This window comes from Antrostomus carolinensis, unplaced genomic scaffold (genome assembly GCF_000700745.2).
Source record: "Antrostomus carolinensis isolate BGI_N321 unplaced genomic scaffold, ASM70074v2 scaffold49266, whole genome shotgun sequence".
NCBI classification, from domain to species: domain Eukaryota; kingdom Metazoa; phylum Chordata; class Aves; order Caprimulgiformes; family Caprimulgidae; genus Antrostomus; species Antrostomus carolinensis.
In genome coordinates this window covers 1-13,455 of record NW_010323459.1, presented here as the reverse complement: position 1 = coordinate 13,455, position 13,455 = coordinate 1, and the positions used below count along the sequence as shown (strand labels likewise).

Here is a 13,455-nt window from a genome sequence, read left to right as displayed (position 1 = left end):
AGGGTGAATCCACCCAAACCACCACAAGATGGAAATTTCAAAATTAGTCGGGGAAATTAGTTCTTTTCAAGCTTGCAAAAAAAATAGCATAGCAAAAAGCAGTTCTAACTAGAAACTCCAACAGAGGGTTAGAAAGAGAGGTTTCTGTAAAACACATCATTTACACACCATGCTACCTGTGTGCAAATAAATAGCTTATTAAACCTGTATTTTTTAACTAAAAATCTGAAGCATATAATGCAAGTATACTTAACTAGAAGCACCTGATTTTGGCAGCATGGGCAAGCAACTAAAAAAAAGAAACCATCTAGGAACTGACCCAAGCAAGGGAGGTGCAAGAAAAGTCACCTCTTCTGCCCTTTGGCTTTTATGATGTTCTCGAGCACTTCGGCAGCCTCACCTTTTTCCCTTAAGCAGGACTCAAGTCTGGAAAAACTGCATGAACATTTATAGCACTGCACCAAGCTTTAAAATAATGCAAACTCGTAATTTTTTTTTCTCTTTCATATACCATAACAACTACCCAGCTTTCATCACCCCATAAAATTTCATAATGTCATAATTACTGTGTAAAAAACTATAAGCTTCTGCAGAGAAATATCATTAGCAACATCTGTGAATTTTCTTTAACAGAGTAACCAGCACTTTCAGAAATATGTTTAACAGCAAGTTCTCCAAACAGTAAATTCCTGGAGGGGGGAAAAAAACCCCCCACCAACTCCTCAATACAGTTATCAAGATAGTGAATACACAAATACAGATTTGGTTAGCCAAAATGCAACAAGAATTCTCCCAGCAAAAGACAGAACCAACGCTGTATGATATGCAGGAGAGAGGAATGGATTTAAATTCATATACGCTATTTATTTTTATTCCTTATAAACTATGTACTGATTCATTTTATTGAAGTTCAAAAGAATTTATACTTCCTCAAAAGTCTGATTCTCAAGTTCCAGATAGCAGAATAGAGCTTAAAAAAAAAATATTTCATACTACTCTGAATGCTTTGTCAGGAAAGTACCATCCTGTACGTTTCATGAACAGTCTGCTGTAAGACCTTTTGAAGTGATTAGAAAAAAAAACAGCTTTCTGGTTTGCTTTAACTAAAATCCTGATAAATATTCTGCAATGAAAACCAACCAGGCTACCAGGCTGTGCAATCCCATTGCAGGGTTCTGTACTCTGATTCCCCTAGCTGGAGGCATCTGGGCATGGGACAATTGCCCACTGCCCCTTTACCCACATGAAAATGTGTTTGCCTTCAATATAGTAAATAAATAAATCAGAGAAGCATGCTAGCTTCATAAAGAAATCCTCAAACGCTCTTTAGTAGCATGAGAAAAATACACTACTGCAGTTGTTTTACTTTGTCTAGATGCCTTCTTGTCTTAGGTTTCCTATTTTAAGGACTCTTTAGGCTTGAATTACTTCTCCAAAAAGTCCAATATTGCCTCTGCTGAAGAATGCAAGCTTTTCCTTTTATGAATCTTCTTTTTTTTAACTAGGAATATACTGGCTGAAAAGAAGCTAAAAATTTCTTCTTGTCACCTCAGATCAGTTTTGTCAAACAGTGCTGGCTACTCCTCAACTGCCATCAGGAGATATTTCATCAGGACATGAAAGCCCCCAATCAAGTCTTCCACAGCTGCCTTCTTCTCTGGATTTCAGACTTTAAAAGTACTTGAAATATCTGACAGAACACTTTGTCCTTGGTCACCATATTTCAAGTGGAAAATTAAAGTTTAATGACCTAACTGTAAAAATTATGCCAGGTTTAAGAACTCTCTGTCACCTTCCACAGATTTTATCTTCTGTATTTATACTGAAATGAACAGATAAAACAAGTTGCATACCCAGAAGTCCCACAACATAAAGCTGCTGCCTTCAATAAGCAAAGTATCTTAAATACAGAAGGAAGGCAGAAGTTTTGCAGACTCCTCATGTAGTTACAATTTAGATCTCATATGAGTCCAGATATTACTGTAACACAAAATATATAGACTTTCTGCTTCGACAAAACATCTGCAGCATCAGCTATTCACCAAAAAAAAAAAAAATGATCCTTTCATTAGCACTCATGTTCTTGGAATAGGAGTCTTGTGCAAGAGTCCTTTCTTTTTCTATATTATTGTCACAGAACGTATTTCACCAGGCCAACTTGTTAAACATCAAATATGCAATTATCCAAGCTAATTAGCTCATTTCATTACTTGTACTTTGGACAATAAAACTTGAAGAAACATTTCAGTAACTTCCAGAAAAGTGACAGTTTCTTGTAGCAATGATTTCATCATCTTATTGAATTTTTCTTTTTATAAATATGAAGTATTATGTGATTTTTCACAAAGAAACAGACATCCTCCAACAGCAATGCTCTCGCTTTTCTCATTCATTTATAAGAGCAGAGAAGCACAATGTTAACAACTTTGCTCAGTAAGTGGAGACTGATATGCAAACAAGAGGATTTAATAATCCAAATGTCTGGATTTCTTCCAGAATCTATGCTGCAGAGATCTCAAATACTTTGATCCACACAACACTCATCTGTCCTTATAGATAGCTGGTTTCCAAATGTCAAATTTAACTCACTATCTCTGGTTTTGTTCCTCTTCTGGGAAACTTTAGGATGACGGTAGGAGTAAATCTGAAGTCTTGTTTAATACAACTCTAACGGGTGCATTTAGACCACTGGAAAAAGTTCAAGGTAATATATAAAATATGATTGAATAAGTGCTGCTACAACATGTAATAAAAGCTAATCAAAAGCAGGTTTACTGATGGCAGATTTCAAGTACTTAAGACCCACAGAAAGTTGACAGGTAGGCACCACAAACAGCACAGCTTCATCAAATGGCATTGTCACTCCACGCACCGTAAGGCGTGAACAAGGCTGTGAGCAGCCACAGAAGAATCTGGAGGATGAGGGAAGTGAAAGGATTACGGGGAAAAAGGCTGTGGATACTTGTCACATGAGCTACCTGGTGTGACTCATGCTCCAGTGGCATATATGATAAATCACTCTTCAGGAACAACTGGTCAAATCTCAGCCAGTGGCTGCTTGCCAGCACAGGACAACATGTACCTAACAAGCTACGAGCTCTAAAGATTTCCCTTCCCAAAGCCCAAGTTCCCAATTGTTAATAGTGTATAAACTGGATGCAGAGAGAGGCATCTCCCAGTTTTGAAGGAAAGTGAATAAGCAAAGATATTCTATGACTACCTGGCTTCAAATGGAGTTTCAATTAAATAGCTCTTCTCTCTGCAATAGCAGGTAATAATGAATAACACCTCAAAGCACCTAGGCAAAGCAAGAAAAAGTTTCATTCTCCTCTAACACAAAAATCCTATAGGAGCATAAACAAAGAAATTATGTATGTGGGGGAAAAAAAATAAACTAAACAGTCTCTGCTAAATAAAAGACTCCAAAGCACAAACAAAATCATGAAATCACAAGCATCTATAGAAAACAAATATGATACCCAAGCCATGTAGATGATCCTGGATGAAAACTCATCAAGGGGACCATCCAGGGAAGTGGATTCTCCTTGTTTCACCAAGGCTGCTACCATGCAACTCCCAAGAAAAAATTAAGCTGTTTAGCCAGGCTGGGTACAAAGGACAGACCACCAAACTCATTTATTTGCTGTCAGAATAACTGCACGCTGACTTTCTTGTTTAAAACTTACAGAAAAAGCTTGAGAGAGATAAAAAGGGACATCAGTGACGCAGGCTTCATCAGGGCAACACCACTTCTCCCAGCTGAAGCAGGCAGAAGCACCTCAAAGGGCCCGAGCACACAGACAGCCCAGCAGCTGATGTGCCTTCATTGACCACCAGCTGCTCTCCACAGAAGAACCTCTCCCAGTTACCAGTGTTTTGGGGTTGTGGGGTCATCAGGTAGAGCCAAATAGGAGAACACTTGCTTAGGGATGTTCAGGAAAAGCACCAGCCAGATCTTCCCTGCTCCATGTTCCTGAAGTAAGCTGAAACCAAGCTGGAAGAGGAATTCTGTACTATTCTGCTAGCACAAAGGGATAGAACAGCAGATGAACACGACCCCAAAATATCAGCATCCTAACCCACCAGTGCATTAAGGACTAGCCCAAAAATCAATCAAGGACTGTACAGAGCTACGCAATCAACCTCAGCTCCCGAGTTCTGATCTGTGAAGGATCAAGACTGTTCTGCAAGAGGAAGCATTTATGAGCAGGACAACTCCTGGGGGAAAAAACCACAAACAAACAAAACCACCCCACAAACAAAACCCATCCTCACCACATGCCCTCACATATTAAGAGATGATCCACAAAGAATGCCAAGATACCCCTTGAAGGCTGACATTTGCCAGGCTGGTAACTAAGTCACCTCTTACATGCCCATATGCCCTCACCACACACAAACAGCTCCGTGAACTTCTGGTAGGTGATGCCCTAAAGGGTTGTAGCACCATCTCCTCAAGTTCTTTAAACAAAGACCTTCATAATAATTTGAAGGAGCATTAAACTACTACAGAAAAATAAAAGGATGAAGTGTTGATAACTGTTAAGACCACAAGCTTCTCATGGCTAAGATGGTTTGCCCTATGTGGTGGCACACCACAGTATGATCTTTAGTTAATATCACAGACATACTTTCCCACTGATCTGGAATAAAATTAAACCCAAAACCTTTTTGTTGAGAAAGTCAGTGGTGCAGGGAACACATACAAGTAACTGCTAACTATGAGAACATTTTAGATGGTGACAATGCAAAAACCCCAAATACAGCTCAACTGAAAGATATATAAACTTCAGGAATATGGCTCTTTAGCACAACTGTGAGTGTAAAATGAGAGCTGAAACTGTAAATCAGTTTCCTAGACACCCTTACCAATTCTTTAAAAGTAAGAGTACCTAAAGAAAGAAAAAAGAAAGCTGCTACTCCAACTTTGTCTGAATGACTTAATGTTTCATCTAAATGATTCAGAAAGTCGTAGGAATCAAAGAAAGTAAAGAAAATCCAATACAGGTTAGCACTGACATTCAGATCTTTCTCATCAATTAAGCCTTCACTTTCCAAGCAAATTCCATGAGGTACACTGTGATCCTACGTTTGACTGGAAATTGCATTTGCTCAGAAAACAGAGGAGCCAACCCACCATCCCAATAATTACACAATTTTATTGCTCAAGTCAGAAAAAAAGTTGATTTGGGAACAACTCTCTATCAAACTCAGGTAGAGAGAGAGGACACAAGTGGAAAACTGGTGCTGTTGGCTGCCCTTTAAATATAGTTTTTATTCAAATTCAGCACCTTTCTTTCTCATTACATTTCTGTAACTGCTGTAACATTTGCAGCACAACAGAGACTTTCATTTTTTAAAGACTGATCCAAGCACTTAACATCAACTTATAGCCAAATAAAATTTCCTAGTTACAACAGAAAAAACTGCACAGTTAGAAACTCAGCATCTTCAGGAAGAAAACTGAATTCCAGTAATATTTAGTTATAGCTAGAATGAAGTCTAGTGAATAGAAATCCTAGCTACATCACACATGTGGCTTACCAGGAACTCTGAATCAATTTAAATCATGTCTGATGTGCTTTCCTCCAGAGTTGCAGAGCTCATAGTGCATTATACTGAAATAAGCAAAAAAAAAAAAAAAAAAAAAAAGAGATCTGGTTTATGAGCAGCTGCTGCCAAAGAGCAGACAGGAAGTTAAGGGCTGTGTTAGAAACGAGATGGAGAAGAGTATTATAAAGGGGAGGGAAAGTAAAACAACTTCACACACTTCATCAGTGTAGTAACTGGTATTTAAACAATAAAAAAGAATATCTGAACTAATGTTCCTGCAGGTAAGAAAGACTGGAGCTATATAAATAGCTCAAATAACAAATGAAAACCAGGGACATTTTACCTTACTGGAAGAAGCATATAAAATGAATCATGAAAAGAAAGTTGATCACAGAGTTCTCAACAAAACAAGGGGAGTTTCAACAAAATTAAGAAGCACTGAAGTCTCCACACAGTTCAGCCTGAAGTTCACATGGTATCAGTATAAAAATGAAGTAAAAATTAAATAACTTCATTAAGCACAATAAAATTAGTCTAAGTAATGATACCAGCGAACCAAGGTGAAAATAAAGCTCTCCATTTCAGACCAGGGTTCAACAATGTGAGATTTCAGGCAATACGTTACACCACTACACTGTCTGCCTCTGAATTTCTTAACATTAAAAACCCACCCCAACCAAAAAAAACCCCAAAATCACCTTGACATTAGCTGACAAGAGCACAAAGGATCAGGAAGCCTTGCTACGGTTCAGATATCCAGAAACAGGACATACACTGAATTTGATGCACCCCCCACACCCTTACAATCACAATGAGTGTTCTATGATTTTTTACAATCTAGGGACCTATTTTTAGAGCTACCTTTTGCTATGACAGATCTGAAAAATTGCTCAAATACACAATTAAATTTGCTACAGGTCAAAGACAGCACAAAATGTTAAAACTATCTCAAAAAATAATGTTAAGCTTGAGTTTAAAAAGAGTGGGAACGTTAAGTGAACTGTTAGCTATCCAATTATTGAATTAATGAAGGCAGGGTGTCCACTAGAGGCCTACCCACCCATCGTGAACATCAGATGCATCAAATTAAAAGGCAAATTAAGTATAGGAAAAACCCTCAGTTAAAAAATACCAGAATGGAAAACCTCAAGCCTGTGAAGTAGATATTCACAAAATCCTGACTTTCACAGGGCGTCACTCTTTCTAAAATTCAATTATTTAAGAAGCAATTTCAGCAGAGGCTGCACTGGCAGCTTTGTCAATCTGTGTAGAACTGCTTAGGCATAATAGTGACATACTTCAGCTCTGGATAAACTATTTTGGGCCATCATCTGCTTGGCCAAACACTGAAGCAGAATTCCAGAATAAAAATATTCTAGCATTGGTAAGTTTATCTACATTCTAGATCTCAAACTAATGCCTAAAATAATAATTAACTGACAGCTCCCCCCATAGCCTTTTTTTGTTCATATAATTAAAAACATGCCTCGCTGGCTTCAATCCAGTGATGAACAAACACACATTATGCACTGCCTCACGAATCAAAGCTCATAAAACAACGTTGCACAGAGCTACAAAACTCATATGGTGTTAAGAGACTGCCGAAGCCTATGAAAGAAACGCTTAATAAAACCAAACGACAAAAATCTAGAGAGGACAAAAATCTCAGACAATTCAGATGAAACACTGAACTGTTTCAGTTGATAACAGAAGAAACACTCTCCCACTCCGCTTACTCCTCTTCTGAAGTTATGGGAGTGGCTCACTTGCTGCCCAGTTTAATTCTGTGCAGAGCACGCCTGCATTCACATGTGATTTACACCAGTAAAGTTTGATTACAACAGTGAATTTGTGATTTGTCCATACTAGAGCATAACATTATTCCCATTTATTAGTTTGCTCACCTCTAGCCTCATTCAGATGAATTCTTCTAAATATTTTAGTGAAGCCCTCTAGAATTTACTGTAAACACATATAAAACAGGGAGTGGCACTCATTAACGAGGCTCACGCTCTATTTTAACACACAGAGTATCTACCACGCTCTGACATGATTAAGACAACACACAAGAAAATGGATGAAGTAGTTCAGTACTTTAAGAATTCATTCAGAGAAAACAAAGTTAAACAAAAATCATAGGAGTAAATAAAATTAGTTTTGAACTGGCAAGAAGAGAGACTTCAGTCTTCTTACACATTACAAGAAAAATTCCTCATTCAATTGTGAGCCAGAATCAATATTTTTCAATAAGAGCCAGAGTCAATTCAGTTTCCTTAGCAAAGCAGTCAGTACCCAGCACAGCCAACTTCACTCCTTCCCCCCAATTTGTCAAACTTCTGCAAGCCTCACAGGACTAAGTGGAAAACAATATTTTTTTCCAAAAAAACTCATTAACTTGAATTCCAAATACCATATCTGCCCTCAGGAATTTTTTTTTTCTTCCAATCAAGTTTTGCTGCTATAGGAAATATTTATCTTTCACCTAGCAGCATTTAAAAGACCCCAATATGCCATTAAACCTGAATATGCTTCAAGTATTTCCTCCAGCCCAATAGGTTTGGGAGCATGAGCTGTTACTTGTTACAAGAGCAAGTAAAAAAAATTTAGGCAAAAGCAAGAATTTCGTAGTCTATTAAAACTCTTTAAAGTCAAAAAATAATACAGAAATCAGCCTGAAACAGAAAGGCTATGGGGGCTTAAGTGCTAGTCTAAACCTACTGAGGTCTGCAGAAAGTCTCCTAGTGAATTCAGCGATCTTTGGATCGGTCCCAAAGCATTTACAGTAGCACAGATAAGAGACAGCATCTACATTTTAAAGGTATGGGGTTTTTTTCTGTAAAACAAAACCAGCTGTAAATTATTTCAGTAGCTTTATTCTGAGAAGACTAAGCAAGGTTTCTGACGTTAAATCTAATACAGCTTCACCACAACCATCACTGTCATTAGGGAATTCTAGCTTTCAATATCAGTCTGTGGGAAAACCACCTCAGGAAAAAAAAAAAAAGAATATTCAGAAATCAATTTTGAAAGTGATGCTTATTCTGTATTATCACTCATAATGAAACTGAGAAAAAAGCTTCATTCCACTAAGCAGCACACTAAATGTTTGCTGTATCAACTGGCAACCCAACGAAGTAACCTGTTCAAAGCACAAATTTTCACCATCTCCCACAATTCATTGGCCAAAGTCTAATTTCTGAATCATTTTAGAAGCACCCACTCAACATCAAATTTAAATTGTTCCCCAAAACGTCATCACAGCATGAGAGTAGAAAGTTCTGTTCTTCGAAATAATAAAAAAGCCACCAGTGCTGCCCACGTGTTTCCCTCCAAAAATATGAACGTGCTTTAAAACAAAGTGACACCAGAGTTTATCTTACCAGCTTCCAGCTCTACTCAACGTGACTACCTACATGTACCAAGATGTGAAATATTAATAATTTCTCATAATACCATGCAGTCCATACTAATAAGATCATAAGCACAACATCAAAAATTTCTTTCAGTCACAACAATTTCTTTCTTACCTTGCCTCCTTCTCTTTCAAAGTCGACATATTCCCGGGTCGGTGTCTGTCGCTGCTCCCCCTGCCAGCTGGCCGGAAAAAACTGGAGAGACAGATTGGTTCCTGTGGCCACAAAAGCCTTTTAGAAAAATCAATACAAACAGGATCAGGGAGCAAGACATTACATAAATTATGCAGGCAGTCATTTATTTTTACATCAGTTTATGTCTTAAGCCAGGCAGCATAGAGAATACTTAAAGTCAAAAACATGCACTCATCATTTTTCTTAAGTATTAAGTTACAAACATCTGATTCCATTTTGACAACATTTGCCATTGGCTTCTTCGGATATAAAATACAACATGGAATCAATACTCCTTTCAAATCAATTTTGCTGACATTAAAATCTGTCCTTTCAGTTCTGTCTGGATACCCTGCACCAACTTAATACCTGCAACGTTAAAAACTGCCCATGCTTTTTAAAAAGCTTGCATATCTCTAAAAGAAATACTGCTGAAGGAAAATGAACTCCTGAGACCTGTTACCTGGGACAAGTTCTTTTGGAAGAAAAGGATTCATTTACTTTCACAATCTTCTTGTACCTAGATAAACACTTATCTGAATTGAAATGTAAATATCCCTATTTTATCATCTACAGGCAAGCAGCATCAATACAGCTCAATTAAACTTCAGAGGATGAAGCCTTCTGGCCAACTTAAGACACCAGTGCAATCCAAATCAGCAGATGCTGTGGCAGTGAGAAGAGGCAACCATAGGAATTCTCAGTTGCAGCCCTTTGTGAAATCATTAAAGGGACTGACTTCACCATATTAGAAAAAGCATACGTTGCTTTCAACATAAATAACTTCTTATGGTTTCAAATGAAAACAAGATTTCATTTTCTTTATAAACTCCTTGCATTTATTTGTATATCTTACCAACTCCAAGCATTGAAGAGTATGTCAATTTCTAGGTATGAAATAAAAAATTATTTTTTCCAGAAGTCAGATTCACAGTATTTATACCTTTCTCTGGTACACGTGAGCACGTTCTGTAAGCACGTGAATACTCAAACATGCTCCCAGAATATAACTCCACTCAAAATCCCAGGGTTAAACGTAATTTGTTGCAACCAAATAACTGTATTGATTACTATGATCACTCAGATTTAAATGGTCATGAATCCAGAATACAGTTTTTCTTAAAAGCTATTAACAAATGCTATTTCCTGACAAGCAGATTCCTTTCAAACAACCCAGAATTCAGCAACTTTCTGGTACAACTGCACTGCTACCCATGACACAATAGCTCTACATGTTATTTAATTTCAGATAGCTCCAGTCGTGTACTGCAACACTGTCTGTCACAGGATTAATTCCTCCCATTTTGAAAGTAGAAGTGCCTTGTCTTGACTTTTTCCTCTCTGTCAAAGGATAGGAATACTCTGCAATTGGGTTCAATTCCAGACTATCCTTAAAAGCAGGTTTTTTATTTATTTATTTTTAAATCTCCTGTTAGGCACATTCTCAATATCACTAAAATTGACTAATTGTTCGTACTAATACTGGAGGGAATATTGTATTGGTACATTAACATTTGTTTGCCCTACAATATGTAAAGACAAACATTTCAATCAAATAAAGGAAGCTTCTTCAAGGATACACTTGAAGGCAGCATCAAAACCACGGGGGCTGCAGACCATCAGGATCAGGCTCACCAGCTTATATTACCTCTTTGCTTTTCAAATAGATTCTACTAACACATCAACAAAAACATTATACCTATTTCCAAATATTTCTGACTCATAAGTCATCACTCCTTAGTCTGTTCACCAACTACCTTCCCACCTCTGAGCATCTTCAGCAAATACGTGTTTTACACTCCTTAATTCATACACTTAAAATAAAATGCCAAGGAGTTTGATTTTTTGATTGCAAACCAGCTGACCACTGCAGCCCTCTGGACCACTCCAGTTTCTGCAGGATACTGGGTCACAAATATTATACCTGCTTTCTGGGAAACTGAGGCAGTGAAGTGCCCATGCCACCCCCTAACTTGTGCTAGAGGGCCATGAAAAACCATGGGAAAAGTATCGGAGAAAAGAAGAAAATGAAAGTACACCGATTCCCACATCCTCATGTAGTCATGCAGGCAACACTTAAAGCATAGGCTATTTAAAAAAAAAAAAAAAAAAGCTATATAGATAAATATTCTCTGGATTTTTGAAGCTTATTCCCTTCCTTTGAATAGATTAAACCATCCAATTAAAAACTCACGTGCTTCTCAAATCAAAATCATAGGTCAATACTGAAAAAGTCAAGAACAGTCTCATTAGTAGCCACACAGGACTACGCCAAACCCAACAGCTTTCTTCTAGTAACAAGCAATTTTTAAAAAACAATAATAAAAAAAAAAAAAAAAAAACCCATTGCTAGTTTGGTTTTAAACTTGACCAGAAAAAAAAAAAAAAAAAAATTTTCTACACAGAGCCTTTTAAATCCCAGTCTGAAATGCCATCAGACACATATGCCTCAAATTCTGCAAAAAGCTTATCAGGTAGCACAAGGGTGATCTGACCCCCATGTAGACAGTGTAAATTCAACTACCTTCCAAACAAACAGGCAGTTAGGAAGCCTCCCAAAACAAACCAAACATGTAAAGTTATTTTCAAGTTATCAAAGCAATAGCAGTAAACTCAAAAAAATCTTATTTAATGTTCCACAGATACTTTCTCAGTAATACCGGTAATTATTTTCTTTATTTAATCAAGTTATTTGACAGAAGCAACCAACAACCTCCTGCCAGCTCTACAATAAATCTTGTTCTCTGGATTTTTTGCCTGCTTAAAAATATGTCAGGTCATTTCCAAAGGCTTCCTTTGGAGATAAAAGAATAAATCCTTGATGTCTGGAAAAATATTCAAGACTGAAAAAAAAAAAAAAAAGTAAAATTGTGAGCTCTTTTTAACATCAGTCAGTACAGATACTATATTTCTAAATAAACCTGACTACTTGTGCCCTGTTCACAAAACAAAACCAGATGTTTCAGATCAGGAAATTTAGAGGCTGTTTTGTAATGAAGTAGAAGTAAAAATACGTAGAACAGGCATCACTCGTTGCTTCCAAGGGATGAAGTTCTGACAGAGAAAGACAGCAGCAGGCTTAGAAGTGCAAAGGTGAAACTACAGTGATTTCCCATTTATATAAATAACCACATAGGCTGCATTAGAAAGCTAGTTTATAAGCTAAATGTCCTTTTTTGGGTTGTTTTTTTTTTTTTTTTTAAATGGAAGGACTCAGGTATACTGTGCACTTTCACCTGTTCACAATGCTAAACTATGTCTTCCTTACCTACCCATTGTTTCCTGAAAAATGAATGTACAACAAAAAAAAGTAAGATCTCTCTCGGTAACATGACAAGTTCTAAGACTACAGATAAGAAGCAGAGATAAGATTCATCCAAAATAAACTTCATCAGTAAAATATAACCATGTACTTCAGTGTATATCCTTTTGCTCACAAATGCAAACTAATAAAGTCAGTTGCAGTAACTGGTATTCAATGATATTTGGATGTGCATAAGAGTAATTGTGCATACGAATAATTTCACTGTGAACTCACTAGCAATATCTATACCATGTAAAATTAAGGAATTAACATAAATCAAACTTGGTGAAAGTAGGGGTAATTTTGTACAGGAAGGGAATTTTTACTTTGTCTTTCCTCATATACTGTAAATGAAAGAGAAGTTACTTGTGCATTTTAAGAACAGCGAAGAGTTAAGAACTTAATGCTATGACTTACTGATACTATAGAAGGAATATACAGCAGAAATCAAACCAGGAAATAACTAGTCAGTTCTCGACTACTCCGAGCCACACTTCATCTCGCTTAATTCAGAAGAGAGTAGCCTGTAACTAACCTTAATGAATGAGAAAAGCTGGGCTCAAGTTGCAAGTTTCAGAGCCTAATCTGAAAAAGCATCTGATTTAGTTCACAAAATACATCAAACAGCTCATTCAAGACTTTTAACTACCGCCTTCTGAACAGTTTTGCTGTTTCCGAAGGGGGGGAAGTAAATAAATAAATAAATAAAAGGAAAAACCCTGAGCATGGAAAGCAGCAGCTCGGACGTGCCGAGGGAAGGAAGTGCAGCCGATGGGCACTGGCGGGTGGCCCTGAGGGCTGGCAGAGGTTTTCCTCACCTCCCCATCACCTCCCCGCAGCCCCGGCGCTCAACACAACCCGCTTTTCCCTGCTGGAGCCAAGGCAGGGGCAGCTGACGGGTTTGACCCAAAAAACACTCTTCTGACGGGGAAAAAAAAAAGCGCTGCCTTTGAAGGAAAGCCTCCTTCCCCTCGGCCTCGGGAAGGCGGCAGAAGGCATTTTCTTTTCCTT

At 37.5% G+C, this 13,455-nt stretch overlaps 1 protein-coding gene across 1 annotated transcript in view; it reads right to left on the bottom strand.

Annotated features, from left to right (window-relative positions):
• Positions 1-9,197, bottom strand: part of CBFB (core-binding factor subunit beta) — a gene marked incomplete at its 5' end in the record, with an annotated part of 24,813 nt that extends 15,616 nt beyond the window's left edge. The window contains one exon of the mRNA XM_010170581.1: positions 9,081-9,197. Within this exon, the coding sequence (XP_010168883.1) occupies positions 9,081-9,197 (117 nt within the window). The remainder of the gene's footprint in view (positions 1-9,080) is intronic.
• Positions 9,198-13,455: the final 4,258 nt, after the last annotated feature.